This window comes from Astyanax mexicanus, chromosome 13 (genome assembly GCF_023375975.1).
Source record: "Astyanax mexicanus isolate ESR-SI-001 chromosome 13, AstMex3_surface, whole genome shotgun sequence".
Lineage (NCBI taxonomy): Eukaryota > Metazoa > Chordata > Actinopteri > Characiformes > Acestrorhamphidae > Astyanax > Astyanax mexicanus.
Genome location: NC_064420.1, coordinates 43,566,602 through 43,579,041, shown reverse-complemented (window position 1 = coordinate 43,579,041; position 12,440 = coordinate 43,566,602). Strand labels below are relative to the sequence as shown.

The 12,440-nt window shown below is 36.4% G+C and overlaps 1 protein-coding gene across 2 annotated transcripts in view; it reads right to left on the bottom strand.

Moving 5' to 3' along the window:
- Positions 1–11,443, bottom strand: part of adcy6b (adenylate cyclase 6b) — an 86,439-nt gene extending 74,996 nt beyond the window's left edge. Inside the window, exons 1-3 of one of the 2 annotated variants that reach the window (XM_022676867.2) lie at positions 11,399–11,443; positions 5,379–5,586; positions 1,780–2,668 (exon numbers count right to left, since the gene is read on the bottom strand). In XM_022676867.2, the coding sequence (XP_022532588.2) occupies positions 1,780–2,667 (888 nt within the window). In that variant the 5' untranslated portion in view covers position 2,668; positions 5,379–5,586; positions 11,399–11,443. Of the gene's footprint in view, positions 1–1,779; positions 2,669–5,378; positions 5,587–9,455; positions 9,554–11,398 lie in introns of those variants that run through there. The other variant, XM_022676866.2, reaches the window with a different exon arrangement.
- Between the last annotated feature and the right edge of the window lie 997 nt (positions 11,444–12,440).

The following is a 12,440-nucleotide window of genomic DNA, read 5'->3' as shown; positions in this document are numbered from 1 at the left end:
TCCCAGAGGTTTTAGCACAGCTAAAAACCAGTAACCTAATTAATTATTTTAAAAGGCACTTATTATAAGAGAACTTATCTGAAAAATAGTGCATTTATCACTTTTTTTTAAACAATAGGAGATTGATGTAGTTTATATTGTAACTTATATAAAGTTTCACACCTGAAAGTCCAGACCAGAGTGCACACCAAGGTTTGTGTCCATTACATTGTACATAATTGGTCCGTTTAGGAGGGGCATATAGTATGGTAAAGTATGGTATAGCTGTAGAAAAATACACAAATAAATATGTCAGTTATAGTCTAAAGTATGAGTAATGTACAGTAATATGTGAACATTATGAAAGTGTTAAACTGTACTGTTATATAGTAGTTATATGGAAACTAAGCTGCAGCCTGTTTTAAATATGTACATTTCTATATACACAGTACGCATTCACAACTATTAGCAGATAAGTCCAGTCCCTTCATGTTGAAGTTGTAAAAAAAATGTAAATTTATTTTAGAAAAGGCACAACTAACTGGAGCAGTGCTCATTTTATATTTGAGTCTCTGAATAAGATAATTAATACTAAATCAGGGTCTCTTATACATTGTATATGGAACTTTTTTTGGTCATGTTCAAGCAAACTTAAAAATAAACAAGCACTACTAAACTAAATAGGAAAAAAAACACTTTTTAATCTCAACTGTAACACTCCTCAGCTTGAATATCTGTTTTAAGTGATAAAGAGAGTTCAGGAATAGTTACAAAGATAACACAGCATTCTTTTTCACAGCACTGTACATGAATGCTGACTGTATTTGGTATATAAACCCAAACAAAGGCTAAAAATGGACATTAGAGAAATGAGTAAAATACCAGAAAATGTGGGATACAGGACCTTTAACTGATAATGGTAATATTAGCAATGTAGGCTTGTTTAAAAGTGTGATGTTCGGATATTAAATCTGGAAAAAATCTGGCATGTACTTGTAAGAGGCCACTGATAAAACCACTACAGCCACTGATAAAAAATAATTTATTACAAACAATATTAATACGGCCTAATGATAAAAAGCCCTTCGCCTGCCAGACATGAAAAAATGTAAGTTTGTGCCTGCTGTAAAAATACCAAACACATCAATCCAGCCTGAAACAGCACATATTTAGAGGGATTTAAAGTCCACAATCCACTCAGAATATTATGACCACCTCTTTGTTTCTAGTCTTATCAGCTCCACTGACCTTATAGGAGCACCTTGTACTTCAATAATTACAAACTCTAGTCCTGTATGTCCTGTTTCTCTGTATACCTAATTATCCTCCTTTTACCATGTTCTTCAATGGTCAGGACCCCACAGGATAGACCAGCACAGAGCATCTATTATTTGGATGGTGGGTCATTTTGTCTGCTTCAGTATTGAAGTATTGCATGGGTATGAGTTAATCAGGCACTGCTGAAGTGCTGCTGAGTTTTTAACCACTATGTCCAGTCAGTGTCCTCTCTAATGGACACTCCTAACCATCTACATCCACCATGTAGATGTAAAGACAGAAAACACAGCTCTGTGTTACTTTGTTGGTGAAAAGTTTTTCCTAATCGTCCTCTGGTTGGTGGACTATTCTCAATCCAAGAGTTACACAGAGTTGTTTAAAAACTCCAGCAGCACTGCTGTCTTAATTTGATCCACATGTAGCAGCACAACACACAAAAACAGCTCTTTATATGGTCATTGGAGCTAAACAAATATTCATATTATTCTGATTTGATTGTATAAAGAAAAAACTTTTTCTTACCTGCTTCCACAGGAATTGGTCCTCCAGGTTGAGCCTCCAGGCCGTGACGAGGTGGATGGTAGAAAGCACGATTCCGCTCAGCACTGCCGACCTCATGCGCACCGGCAGCAGCGTGTAGATGATGTAGACAAAGAAGATGGACCACCAGACTCCTTCAGAGGCACTGCGGGGGCTCACCATGAGCACCCCGAACACCTGCACCACCACCAGCACGGCCATCACCAGGTAACTCACCATCCACATGTAGTCCTGGTGGAAGCCGTTGCGGTTGCACACCACCATCAAGACCAGGAACAGAGCCATGGCCACAGAGAGCACCGAGGCGTAGGCCACGTCCGGGTGGCCGTGGACACAGTGAAAGGCCAGCATGACCCCACACACGAGCACCAGCACCCCCATCAGCATGGTCAAAGAGCTTTGGTTCAGTCTGAAGAAATAGCGCTGATAGAGCCGCTCCAGCTTGGCCGAGCGGAACTGTTTAGACTGGAAAACGTGGGCCAGTCGCCGCAGGCACCCTAAAATAGCTCTAGCTGCCAAACCTCTCTTCTCCTCCTCTTCTCCTTCACCATCTTCCTCGTCCTCCTTCATCCGCTTGGACTCCGCATCCTCGAAGGCCAGGTCAACTGCCCTGGAGCCTACATAGTGGTCCTCCTGCCACACGCAGCGGGTGCTGAAGTTGCTGCCTCCGGCCCCGGTCCCCCCATGCGGGTGGGTCTGGACGGCTTGGGAGGGTCCGTCGGCACCCTCTGGGTCCCGCAGGCAGCTCATGTAGCGTGTGCTCCAGAGCGTCGAACCCCTCTTGCGCCGCCACTTGCGGCCATTGCGCTCGCCCCACGCCGTTTTGTGGTCGTCTGCTCTGGCCACTAAAAAGCCACTGACCCAAGACATCCTGCAAGAAAGAGTAGATATGAAAGTTCTATATTTTTACAGATAATACTTCTTGACATAGAACAACATATGAGGTTCAGTTACATTAATGACAAAAAATGTATGCTTAACGCCATTATTTTCTTATTCATTTTAAAATGTCTAGTTGTAATCTCTAGTATGAATGAATACCATTTGAGCCATTTTTAGTGGGAAAAAAGTGCTCAGGTGTTTCTATTTAGCCCTGCTTTAGATTACTGAATTGGTGGTCTCTGAAGAAAGACAGATTTTGTCTCTTGCTCCTGAATATTCATACATGCAAATATATCGCCTCTGATTGGCTAACAGCACTGCAGCAGAGAATGCCTACCTTCCTCCCCCTCAAAGTCAATTTTACAGTTCTAAAACTTAAAGGAAAAAATGTTTTCAGGAATACAGCCTCAGTTATAAAGATAGAGCACTGAGTGCTAGGTAAAATTACCCCCTAAACTTCGATTAATGTCAGACACTCAGCATTGCTCAGCGTCTAGCAGCCTCGCAGCCCCCCGGGCAGTGATAACATTTCTTTTAGCTAAACTAACGCTACTAAACTCTTATCTCATGACTTGGTGATTCGGTTCTTGTGCTGTTTTAACACATTAAAGCCCCAGAGTCCGAGCTATATCATAAAATCTGACGCAAGTGGCACACGCTTTAAGGTCTTGCTAAAACACGGAATCAACCAGACATACTCTGATCAACTCGTATTTCTGAGGATTTTCTTTTACTATCTACAGCAGACAATGGAAGCTGAGAAACAGTTTAACATGCAGAGACCTATAGTATTCCATAAAAAAACAAGAAAAAGTGGATTTTAGCAGAAGAAGACCTTTAAAAACAGTCCCTATCACCTTTAATTCAGCCCTGTTTATAATAAATATTATTAATTAAGAACATCATCTCCCCTCCTGCCCCTCCATCTTTGTGCCAGTATGCGTGCCTATACTCCAGGAGACCTGCACAGCCTTGTGTTTTCCTATAACTCATCCATTAAAACTCAGGAAGGGCTTGTTAATTAGTTGATAAGCTGAATCCGGCATCGTGGGAGCAGAGGAAACACACTAAACACTAAAAGCATGCAGCACACAGAGTGCTCTACGACAATGGCTGTAAACACCTGGTTTACGTTAAAGGCAGATACCTTCCGTGCTGTCAGTAATAAAATCTCTATGGCTGTGAGGTAAACAGAGCACAAAGTTAAAAAAAGATTGGATATAGTCTTAAAATAGATTGCGACTCAGAACGTTCCTTTTAATTACGTAATTATACAATTAGTCACATACTGGATTAAATTACCATGGTCGTGCGGTCAGTGTTATGGGTGACATGCCAAAAGTCATGGGCACTCTGCAAACTAGGCATAAAGTGAAGCACACTCACGTACAAGTTGTGAGGTGTTATCTTGTGACTGAGGTTAAACACTGGCCAGTTTGCTCATAGCAAGGCAACATAAATTACAGGAGTTAGAAGGAGGCCTGATAGTGGGTGTAAATGGACAAGACATTCAGTTTTCTGAAGTTCTGAAGTGCAGATATTTAACATTTCTTAATGGAAAGAGTTACGTGCATAACAGGAATACATCATAGAAGGCATTACAACACACAGTGGACAGCGCAGTAAGTGACAATGATTTATGATTGGGACTGGCAGCATCCGGCTAGAATACCACACAAATATCCTGGGGCAAAAGTCATGGGACAAAATAATAGTTCTTGTCTCATGACTTTTGGCAAGTAAACGTAAATACTTAAATGGGAATAAATGTAGTAATAATTAAGAATTTGTAAAAAAATGTAGAAAAATGACAGTCATATTAGAAGGACAACTGCCATGATAAACCATTTTTTGGATGATATATTGGCCAAATATATCAAAATAATTGCAACATATGTTATTGTCGTAATGTTAAAGGCGAACTATGGTGTGAAATGGACTTGGGTTGTAGTGAAACATGGTAACAAGTACAAACTTTTGTGAAACAGACCATCTCCAGTCACCCCCAGCATTCAAAAATACAGCACTTTTAGGTAATGCTCCCAACGGCCTTACAATGCTAGTGATAGGGGCATAGATTTAACCATGCAAAGAAATCTCTGATTTTTACACCACTAACACGCTCAAAGTACCCCCACACTTCATTTATAGAATTATAAGGGTCCTGATGTTTAAAATGAGGCACTGAGAACTTTAAAAGTGCACAGATAGTTTAATAATATAAGGCGACTGATGAGCATGATTGAATATTTAGGATAGGGGAAGAGATTGCAAAAGTCATTCTTTTAAAATGCATTTCTTAGTGTGGGCAACGCTATGCCCCCATCTTTAGTTTGTACTTTTAAGTTTGTATTTATGTTTCCCTACACCCCAAATCCATTTTTACACCAGATTTATCGATCAAGACAAATTAATGCCACTGAAATTAATCAATTTTTAATTAGCCTAAATAAAAAAAGACACACACTGTTTTTAAACAAATTCAGCACCCCAGTTCAATAATATTAATATGATATTTTTGTAAAGTAAACATAATAAGTGATATTGAGGTCAGCCAAATTTACTTAAAATTATACTCATAAACTTAAATTGTATAATTACTCCATAACAATTATTGCAATAGGTCCAAATTAGATTTTCAGAAACCTGAAAATCAAAGCAGGTCATTAAAGCAATAGTGAGATAACAGGTCACGTTACCTGTGTGTCTTCTCCCTGGTGATGCAGTGCTGCTCTCCTCAGCCAGGCCCCGCATTTAAACCAGTGTGGAGGGCTAATGGTACCAGCAATTTCTCTGAACCACACACACTGGGTGCGACTGAGTGGTCCACAGCACCCACTTAGGCCGACTTTCAGTAACAGGATCTTGACGAGCACCAAGACATCTGCATCTCTGCCCAGTCCGAACCTGTTCGTACAAACAAAACGACAACGAGAAACAGCACAAGAACACATGATTAGATCTGCACAGGAGAACAGCAGCACATGGTGCGTGTTATGAGTAAACACTGCCAGTCAGTGCCTTCACAAGGCTACAGTGAAGCATCAGGAGGGGGTAAAGCTCCCCTAGCTTTAACACACCAGTGAATTACACACAGTCAGCACAAGGACACAGATCACTTGCAGCTGCTTTGACATCCAAAGACCGGAGTATGTATCAGTGCATCTCAAAAGCACTGAGATTCTCCCCTCAGAGCATGAAGGATCTGGAGCCAGCATGGAAACAAGGCCCTCTGTGTCACTGAAACTTATAAGCAGGAATAGTTTGACTTCTTATCTTGAAACTGACTTAAGCCTTGGATTCACTACAGAGCAGATTTTCCCAGACAGACAGGACATATATATTTCATTATGTGACTATGCAATTGGGAAGTACCCAAAGTCACCTACAATAATTTGGTTACAAAGAGTTGTATTACATTAGCATCTTAGCGTTATTCAGTAAGTATAGAAGCAAACTTTGGACACAAAAAAAATAACTCTAGCCAATTGACTGTGTTTGGGATGAGGGTGAAACTGTTCACATTTAATTTGTCACATATTTTCTTTACACAGTATATACTTACATTTACTCTTAAACTAGTTTTACAGTATTACAGTAGCCTCTTATTAGCACTAGCATCCCTCCAAAAGTACAGAAGCAAACTTTGGAAACTGAAATGCTCTAGTCAGTCGCCTGTATTTGGAACGAGCCTGAAATTTGTGACTTAAATATTCCTTGAAATAATACATACTTCATTCAAACACTAGTTAGGATTAGTAATTAGCAATTAGCACGCAATCGGGACGCAACCAAAGTCAGCTAAAATCGTTTGGTTACAAAGAGTTTTATTACATTAGCATCTTAGCATTACTCAGTAAGAACAGAAGCAAACTCTGGACACTAAATACTCTAGTCAACTCTACTCAAACACTAGTTAGTATTAGTAATTAGCACGCAGTTGGAACACAGCTAAAAAGTCACATACAATCATTCAGTTACATAGAATTCAATTACATTAGCCTTCTATTAGCACTAGCATCACTTTAAAACTATAGAAGCAAACTTTGGACACTGAAATGCTCTAGAAAGTTGCATGTGTTTGGAATAAGCATGAAACAGTGCAGATTTAATTTATTACTTAAATATTTTTTTTTAAATAATACATAGATTGCGTTATATAAACACTAGTTAGAATTAGTAATCAGCACACAATTGGGACACAACCAAAGTCACCTAAAATCATTTGGTTCCAAAAAAGTTTATCTGGACTAAAATACTCTAGCTAGTATACTGTGCTTAATTCGTCACTTAAATATGTCTTTAAATAATACACACATTATACTCAAACACTAGTTAGTATTAGTAATTAGCACACAATTGGGACACAGCCAAAGTCACATACAATCATTCATTTACATTGAGTTCAATTACATTAGCCTCCTAATAGCACTAGCATCACTTTAAAAGTATTGAAGCAAACTTTGGACATTGAAATGCTCTAGCCAGCCAAGTGTTTATAATAAACATGAAACTGTGCACATTTAATTAGTTACTTAATTTTTTTTTAAACAATACATAGGTTAAGCTACTGAAACACTAGTTAGTATTAGTAAATAGCACTCATTCAGTTACATAGAGTTCAATGACATTAGCCTCTTATTAGCATTAGCATCACTCCAAATGTACAAAAGCAAGCTGTGCACATTTAATTTGTCTTTTAAATATTTCCTTTATATTCTACTTTCTTAAATATTTGCAAAAACAAGTTAGTACTAGTAATTAGAGCACAATTGGAACACAGCCAGTCATACACAATCATTCAAGTTACAAAGATGTAAATTACATTAGCCTTTTATTAGCATTAGCATCACACCAAAAGTAAAGAAGCAAGCTGTGCACATTTTTGAGCACAATTTGTCACGTACATATTTCCTTTATATTCTACTTTCTCATATACTCAAAATACAAGTTAGTATAAGTAATTAGGACACAATTGAGACACAGCCAAAGTCACATGAAATAATCTAGTTACATAGAATTCAATTACATTTGCTTTCTCTTACTCTTACTCTTAGCATTATTAATTCGTACAGAAGCAAACTTTGGACATTAAAAAGGTTCTAGGTAGTCAACCAGGTAAAAAAAACTGCACATTTAATTTGTCACATAAATATTTCCTTTATATTCTACTTTCTTACATATACCCAAAAACAAGCTGGTATTAGTAATTAGTACACTATTGGGACACAGCCAAAGCCACATACAATGATTCAGTTACATACAATTCGATTACATTAGCCTCTTAGCATTAGTAAAGAAGCAAACTTTGGACACTAAAAATGCTCTTGGTAATCAACCGGGGGAAACAGTGCACATTTCATTTGTCACTTAAATATTTAATTTATATTCTACTTTCTTACATATAGACAAAAACAAGCTGGTATTAGTAATTAGTACTCAATTGGGACACAGCCAGAAGTTCAATGACATTAGCCTCTTAGCATTACTCAGTGAGTACAGAAGCAAACTTTGGACACTAAAAAAAAGCTAAAAGGCTCTGTACAGTCTACTCACTTGGGATAAGCATGAAACTGTGCACATTTAATTTGTAATTGAAATATTCTTTTAAAACAGCATTCCTTCCCATTACCTATATAACTTACTATAACTTACTCAGTTCAGTGTAACTTAACTATCTTGGTGAACACATACACACACACACCCACACACGCATACATACACACACGCCTTAGAGCTCAAATTACACAGCACCACAACACAGGCAACCATGGACAGAAAGCCTACGCCAAAACACACGTGCATAACTTGGAGGACTTTACACAGACAAAAAGCTCTGTAAAGCTAAACTAGCTACACAACAGCTGTAGCATTGATTGATTGATTGATTTAATCACATTATCAGCTTGTTAGAGCATCAACAAAGCAAAGCAGCCTTGCATTAACTAACTAACTATCTAACATTAGGTTATAAGAGGACTTCAGCCAGAACATAAAAAAAAAGAGTCTATAGGTTAACTTGGGGAGGAGGCTTAGAGGCTTGTGGTCTGTATATATATATATATATATATATATATATATATATATATATATATATATATATATATATATATATATATATATATACACACACACTTTAAGACATATGCATTGAAAATAACATTTGTTTTAGGCTTAATATTATATTTTAGATTTTTTAAAGTTTTAATGAACTGGATGCTACAAACTATACTAGCCTAGCTATGCTATCCTCATGCTCCAAACTCTAGCTACAACTGAAGCCAGTGTTATAGTAGCCCAAAGCATCTATCTTTCATCCTCTATACTGTACCTCTTACTATATACACACAGCTTACTTCAGCTTTAAACCTCTGGAAACCAGTGGACACTGCAGTGTCCTGCAAAACCCAGATGCCTCCACATGAAGTGGACCATCCTGAGAGATGATATGCAGCAGTGTGTGCCCTCAGAAAGCATGCCCTGTGCTATGTCCAGTGTTTTCTGCTGTAACTAGCTTCCCTGTGTTTAGTTTAGAGCTGCTGTGCCTTTGTTAACAACATGCAATAAGTGAAATGTGAGAGGATTGGCTAGGGTTTCTGACAGTGCTGCCCTGGGCTGCTCACCAATAACACACGCTGTATAGCCTACTGCAAACCAGGCACGAGAACACACACACACACACACAGCTACAATGCTACAGCAATAACAGAGAGTGAGCTGCTACACATGTATCAAGGGTAAATAGCTACAGTAGTAGCAGCAGCAACAGTACTCACCAAGCAGCTCAGCAGCGTTCATGCCTCTCCTGTTCCACACACACTCACAATGTGCGTGTGTGTGTGTGTGTGTGTGTGTTTTCTCCGCAGGACACTCTTACACACACGGATTCAAACACACACACCAACCAAGACACAGAGAGAGAGCAATATCCTCTGGTTGTGATTTTGCAGTGTGCAGTTATCTCTCTCTCTCTCTCTCTCTCTCTCTCTCTCTCTCTCTCTCTCTCTCTCTCTATCTCTCTGAGAGAGCTGGACCAGAGCCTGGAGGCCATCTACAGGCTGACTGCTGCACAGCACTACACTAAAAACATGTTTGTGGACACCCCTTTTAACCTGTAAAAGATTAAAAGATTCATCTTTTAATCTGTAATTTTAATGCTAACAACCCTAGTGAAAATAGTAGATTAAAGAAAGTATATTTATTATTATGCTCTAGTGCACTAAAGTGTTCTTGTAGCCACTAGGGGTGGGCGATATGGCTCTAAAATAATATCACGCTATTTCACGGTATTATCATGATAACGATACTTTTGGCAATATGAAGAAACACTAAATTAGAAAAAAAAAATTTAGAATTGTATTATTGCATGCAATATGATATGGCTAGCTGAGATATTATAAGTCAATAATTCAGAATGTCATGATACTAGTAATGCACTCCAAATATCTCCATATATTCAGGATTAAAGTCAAATAAATGATACTGGACAGATATAATCTGTCTCTAGTAGATATATAATGGTAATTGAGAACAGTGTGATTTTTTTATTTTGCTAAAAACGGCAAAAAGTAATACCCTAATGTGATTATTAGTGGTGGGTGATATGTCACGATATTTCAGGGTATAATATCATTCACGATATTCAAATGTTTTTGGCGATATTATCGCCTACGATACGATATGGCACACCCCTAGTAGCCACATTATTAATCAGTATATTTAAAAAGGGCTAAAATGGAATAACTTTTTTTGTACTTATTATTATACTTTAATTGTATTTAAAACAATAGTACATAAGTCTTACGTAAATTGTGCTAAGTGCACTTAACTGTACCAAAATGGAACTATTGTAAATATACTTAAGTAATATTTAAACATACTACTTCATGTTTGTAACCCCATATTTGAAATATATTTACAGTAAAATTATAATACATTTAATGAGAATAACAACTGTATCACTATTATACACAGAGTATATTAAGAATGTACTAAGAATTGATGTTAAATGTATATGATCTATTTAAATTAGAGAACAAATATGCTTCTTGTTTCTGTCTCTTTAAGTAGCACACTTCTTGTACACTTCGTTTGGTACTTTTAATATATTTTAAAAATAAAGTAAGTTTAATAAGTAAGTACATAAATCTGTTAGTATATTTACAGCATACTTAGACATTTCTTAATATGTTTTAAGTACAAATAAGTATATTGTTTTTCACCAGTGTATATTCTTACTAAACGTGTCCTAAAAGTCTATATTTTGATATTTCTGCAAAAATATTTCTTAAAACTGAACTTCAGGGAAATTTGCTATCAAAACATTAATTAAATTAAAACAAATTAAATGAAGTAAAGTGATGATAAACTTTACTAGTTCATATACACTAATCAAAATTAATGTGATTTTAAAACTATATTTTAATCACTTTTTTAATATGTTTTTAAATGTTCAGTTGGACAGCTCACACAAATATACTTAAACGGTGGCAAAAATACATATGACTAATATACTCAGTATATATTTTTTGCAAATTTATATAAATTTAATTACAAATATGTAGTAATTAAGTTAAAATTAGTGGTTCCAAAATAGCATAATTTAAATATAGTTTTATAGTTTTTTTTCACAAGTGTGTCCATTTCTGCTACACCACACACACATCTAACTATATAAAGATACTGCCAGTAGAATAGGACAGAAACACAGCAAACATACCAGTGTTGAACTTCCAGCGTTTGTTACTCTACAGTGAAGCAGGTGATAATGATGAGTGCTGTAATCAGGTAACTAACTCTCTCTCTATGAGTCAATTAGTTAAGCTCCTCCCACATGCCCATGCAGCCAATCAGAAGAAGCTGGTAGATTATGTCTGTCTTCTGAACATATTTTCTAAAGCACAGAAGAAACAAATACAAAAAAAAAATCAATACAAAAAAACAAAAGCAAAAAAATAACAAAAACAAAGAAACCTAAGCAAACATAAAAAATAAAAGGGATTCATATAATTTGTCAACAGTAGTCAATAAGTGTATATACTTATATAGGTCTGAATAAAAACATTTTTGGGATAGGGATATCTGTTTTTAGTGAGTTTTGTTTTGTGTATATAAAATTTACCTTAAATTATAATTAAATTTACTATAAATCTCTCCTTGTGGTCAAAGGCTGTGTCTAAAACGCTAACTTGATTCCTTGCAGTGTTAAATGTGTATTCACATTCATTACTCTGTAGGTAGAAGTGTAGAAACTATGGCTTTTTACTTTTTAAGTAGAAGTGTAAAAGTACTGGTTTCAAAACTACTTAAAGTATAAAAGTAAAAGTAATGTAAGAATGTAAAAACGGCATTAAGCACAAAAGCTACCACTACCCGATTTCTCAAAACACATTTCTCTAAGCCATAATGACTATAATGTTATACTAAAATGTTAATGTTGATAAATTTGTAAAGAAACAAAGTATTTGTATTTCCATACTTGACACTACTGAATGAAATGCAGTAACTGCTAAAAATGCAGCTCATGACAAGGTGGCCATTCAAAAATCATACCCTAGCTCTTAAATCAAACCTTAGCTCTTGATCAACTTTTTAACAGGAGTGATAAAGGCTTCTGCAGTACTAGTCAAAAGTTTTGACACACCTTTTCTCCTTTAGTGTGGTTTCTTTATTTTTTAAATAATTTGTTACATTGTTAATCTAATATTGAAGACTATATAAAATTATACAGAAACATGCGGATGTATTCTGTAAACAAAAAG